Here is a 3,709-nt window from a genome sequence, read left to right as displayed (position 1 = left end):
TATAAAATTGTTATATACAGAAAATTCATAAATCTATTTTGTTTAAAAATTAGATTATTTTTTATATTAAAATTCCTTATTTAAATATATTAATTATTATTTTTAAATATGTTTTAATAAATATCATGTTTTTAAATATTTAATTGATACTTTTGTTAGAATTTCTGTTTTTTATCTAGGTATATGGAAGAAGTGAAATTAATTTTATAAGATCGCTTTATGGATCACTAGTGTGCAATTTTTGGTGAAATGGTTTTCATTCCATACAGGGAATAAGTCAAGCTGCATTTGGTTAAGGACTATTTTTCCTAAGTATCTAGAAAAAGTAAAATTTTATGCCTAGAAGGCTCTATAGATCGCAATTCTAAGTGAAATGGTTTTCATGGTTTTCTCTATGGATCGCAATTTAGATCCAATTCTAAATGAAATGGTTGAAATGGTTTTCATCGCAATTATAAGGGAAATGGTTTTCATGGTTTTCATTCGGGATGAATCAAACTGCATTAGCTGACAACAACCCGTAATAACTCGCCCACCATTTTAGGAAAACAACAAATTTAAATTTAAAATATATCTAACATATTTTTATCCCCAAATTTCATTGGAAAATCTATAAACAATAAGCAGCTCCAAATATTTAAGCAAGTACGTGGCGATCAGAGGACCGCCTATCAAATCTCCTTTTCATGGAAAACCTATATACAATAAACAGCTCCAAATATTTAACCAAGAACGTGGCGATCACAGGACCGCCTATCACATCTCCTTTTCATGGAAAACCTATATACAATAAACAGTTCCAAATATTTAAGCAGGTACGTGGCGATCACAGGACCACCTATCACATCTCCTTTTCATGGAAAACCTATATACAATAAACAGTTCCAAATATTTAAGCAGGTACGTGGCGATCACAGGACCGCCTATCAAATCTCCTTGCGATTCAAGGAAATGTCGCATCGGTGGGGATGTGAAATTGAGCCAAGATAAACCAGAGATGACACGACAACGAGCCTCGAGAAAATTCGGATATGTATGACCGTCCCTATACAGCCAGGCGTCAACACGACACGAGCGCCACATCCAATCACGCGTGTTTCTGTCTCGACCGACAACAGATAGACGACAGCTGAAGCGCTTGGTAAGCTTTTTCTACCGCTCGGTGGACAGCTGATGTTACATTGGCGGCCACAATAACATGGGAAGTCACTCTACCCAATCTTGGACCGTCTTGCCGTGGCCTGACAAAACGTAACAAACGGACTTGGCAACTGTCAAACGCTCTCACCGGACCAACGCGTCAGCCTGGCTAGTTGAGCCTCTCCCGCATTAGAAATATGACTCTTTATTTCTGTCCCGCACTGTCACTCAACCTTCCCTTATTGAGGAGCAGCATGATAGTGGTCTAAATTTCGATTGCAGATTTTACAAATAAATTTTAGAAATATTTCCGAATTTGCTTATCGAATTTTGAATATTTCCAAAATCTACACTGCAAAAGAATAATATGCACTGCAAAAGAAATTTTGAATATTTCCAAAATCTACACTGCAAAAGAATAATCTGCACTGCAAAAGAAATTTTGAATATTTCCAAAATCTACACTGCAAAAGAATAATATGCACTGCAAAAGAAATTTTGAATATTTCCAAAATCTAAACTGCAAAAGAATAATATACACTGCAAAAGAAATTTTGAATATTTCCAATTAAACAATTCCCAGAAATATTTCAAAACCTACGATACAATTAAACAAGTGATCTAACTGATGTTACGCGTGATAATTTGAACAATATTACACTGAAATTTCAATAAGGTCATAAATTGAACAATATTACACTGAAATTTCAATAAGGTCATAAATTGAGTAGCATAGCCTAGACTTTTCAAAATAAATGTCATAATTGAAGAAGAAAATATTACTATTTAGCTGTTAAGAGCTTATGTCGGTACTCTTTACGTCTCTTTACAGTAATACTAGACAATCTGAAAAACTGAAATCTTGTCTAGGCGGCCTCGGAAGTGATTTACAAAGAAAGAAAATACAGAAGACCTCCGTGCTATATTTACAGGGGGAATAGGGGAAGGTATTGTTATATAACAGTAGAGGCAAGACTCGCAAACATTAAATGCGAATTCTTCTAAATTGAACACCGCTTAAGATCTGTTATGCTTGCAGATTGCTCAACTTTGTGAACAGACGAGCGATCGCCGGCCCTGGAGGCGCATTTCCCGTTGAAATTTAGCGATAAATTCCTCTACTCTCTTGTTCAGTTCTTCGTCTGCAACAGCTGACTCCGCTCCTTCATCTGGCGCTTCTTCAGGGTTCGGCCTGCGCTGGGCCGTCTTCTCAGATTCCAACCTTCGGAGTTTCCCCTCACTCTGCCGCGCCGTCGGCTTTACGATTTCGGATTTGCTCCGACCGTATTTGGCCTGCGAACTAACTTGAACCGTCGCTTCTCCGGCAACGGCCTTTTCCTCTGCCAAAGCAGGCCGGCAAACGTAGTTTTTCCGGGTGGTTTTGCTCTGCCGCACAAACTCCTCGTACAAATCCGCGCCTCCGTCGGAAGGGTTTAGGAGTCCGGAGTTGGCCGCCAGGCTCATTATGATAACATTGCTCAACAGGAACAGAAACCGCTGATTTGAACAGAATTGCCAAATTGCTGGTATCTTCTCTAGACAAACGACGCGCATATAAGGCAAAACCGATTTCAAATCAAATAAAGAAAAGAAAATAATCACAGGAACGCTGCAGAGCACAAAATAGCGCATCGATTTCTTCCAAGACTGAAATTTCTTGAATCTTTTCACCGCCTCCAGCTTCTCTATACTCACGGGATCCAGTCTTTCCGCCATTTTCGAAGCTCCGGCTCTATACGAACTCTAAATCTGAAAAGAACAGGCCAAAATTAATCTTGAGCGCTTACCAGCGGATTTTATAGCTTCTGTTGCACTTTATCCGAGAAAAATTGAAAATGAAAATTCCTTGAATCGATGAAGAGATCGCAGATATTGATGGAGAGTGTGCAGGACTTCATTCGACGGAACTAAGCGGCCTCTGGGTCTCCGTTTTATAAGGAGGCAAAATATAATTAATTAATTTTTAATCTTTAATTAGTGAATAATACTCCAATAATCCCTTGGCCTAACCATAGGAGGATGTATGGATAATTTCGAGCCATTAGGATTCAAAGGTTGAGGCACTAAAGAGGCCGTGGACCCTACTTCCCACTAGATGTTAGCTCACAAACAAAGATAGTGATTTTTAGATTTTTAATTTGCACTGAAGCGATAAAGAGAGTGTCAAAGTGGAATAGAAGGGCCTAGATGCCTCCGGGGATTTCATACATTTACTTTGATGTTGAACTAGACATTGCTCCCCTTTACTATGATTTGATTTAATTTATTGATATTAATATTTTTTTTTTTAAATCATGTGAGGTTAGGGATAGTTTATATGTTGGATGGAAGAATGATAATTGGATCAATATTCCCAATAATATGATGTTATCACTAGGATTGTGTCATATTTGGTCAAGCTTGGACACCTTAATTAGTTCCCATTCTCAATCTCTCCCTATGAGATTTGAACCTAAGACTTAAGGTGGCTAAACCCCGCAAAATCTAATTAGCCTATACCTCATGAGTCAACTGAGCTATATAACAATATTCCAATCAACTAAAGTCTTTCAAAAATAAACAAACAAAG

General features: G+C 37.7%; 1 protein-coding gene across 1 annotated transcript; it reads right to left on the bottom strand.

The window, feature by feature from the left end:
* Positions 1–1,898: 1,898 nt before the first annotated feature.
* Positions 1,899–3,045, bottom strand: LOC149203859 (uncharacterized). Its single transcript, XM_089403601.1, has one exon. It carries the CDS (start codon positions 2,854–2,856, stop codon positions 2,185–2,187), a length of 672 nt encoding a protein of 223 aa, XP_089259727.1. The 5' UTR covers positions 2,857–3,045; the 3' UTR covers positions 1,899–2,184.
* Positions 3,046–3,709: the final 664 nt, after the last annotated feature.

Source organism: Pinus tabuliformis, chromosome 2_1, assembly GCF_031772625.1.
Source record: "Pinus tabuliformis cultivar Carrire ecotype Pingquan chromosome 2_1, CPIR1, whole genome shotgun sequence".
In the NCBI taxonomy this organism is placed as follows: Eukaryota; Viridiplantae; Streptophyta; class Pinopsida; order Pinales; family Pinaceae; genus Pinus; species Pinus tabuliformis.
The sequence above is the reverse complement of the archived record's forward strand: the minus strand, read 5'-3'. Positions and strand labels throughout refer to the sequence as shown.

Coding starts and splice junctions, on each gene's coding strand:
- LOC149203859 (XM_089403601.1), bottom strand. CDS start 2,856: ATGGCGGAAAGACTGGATCCCGTGAGTATAGAGAAGCTGGAGGCGGTG.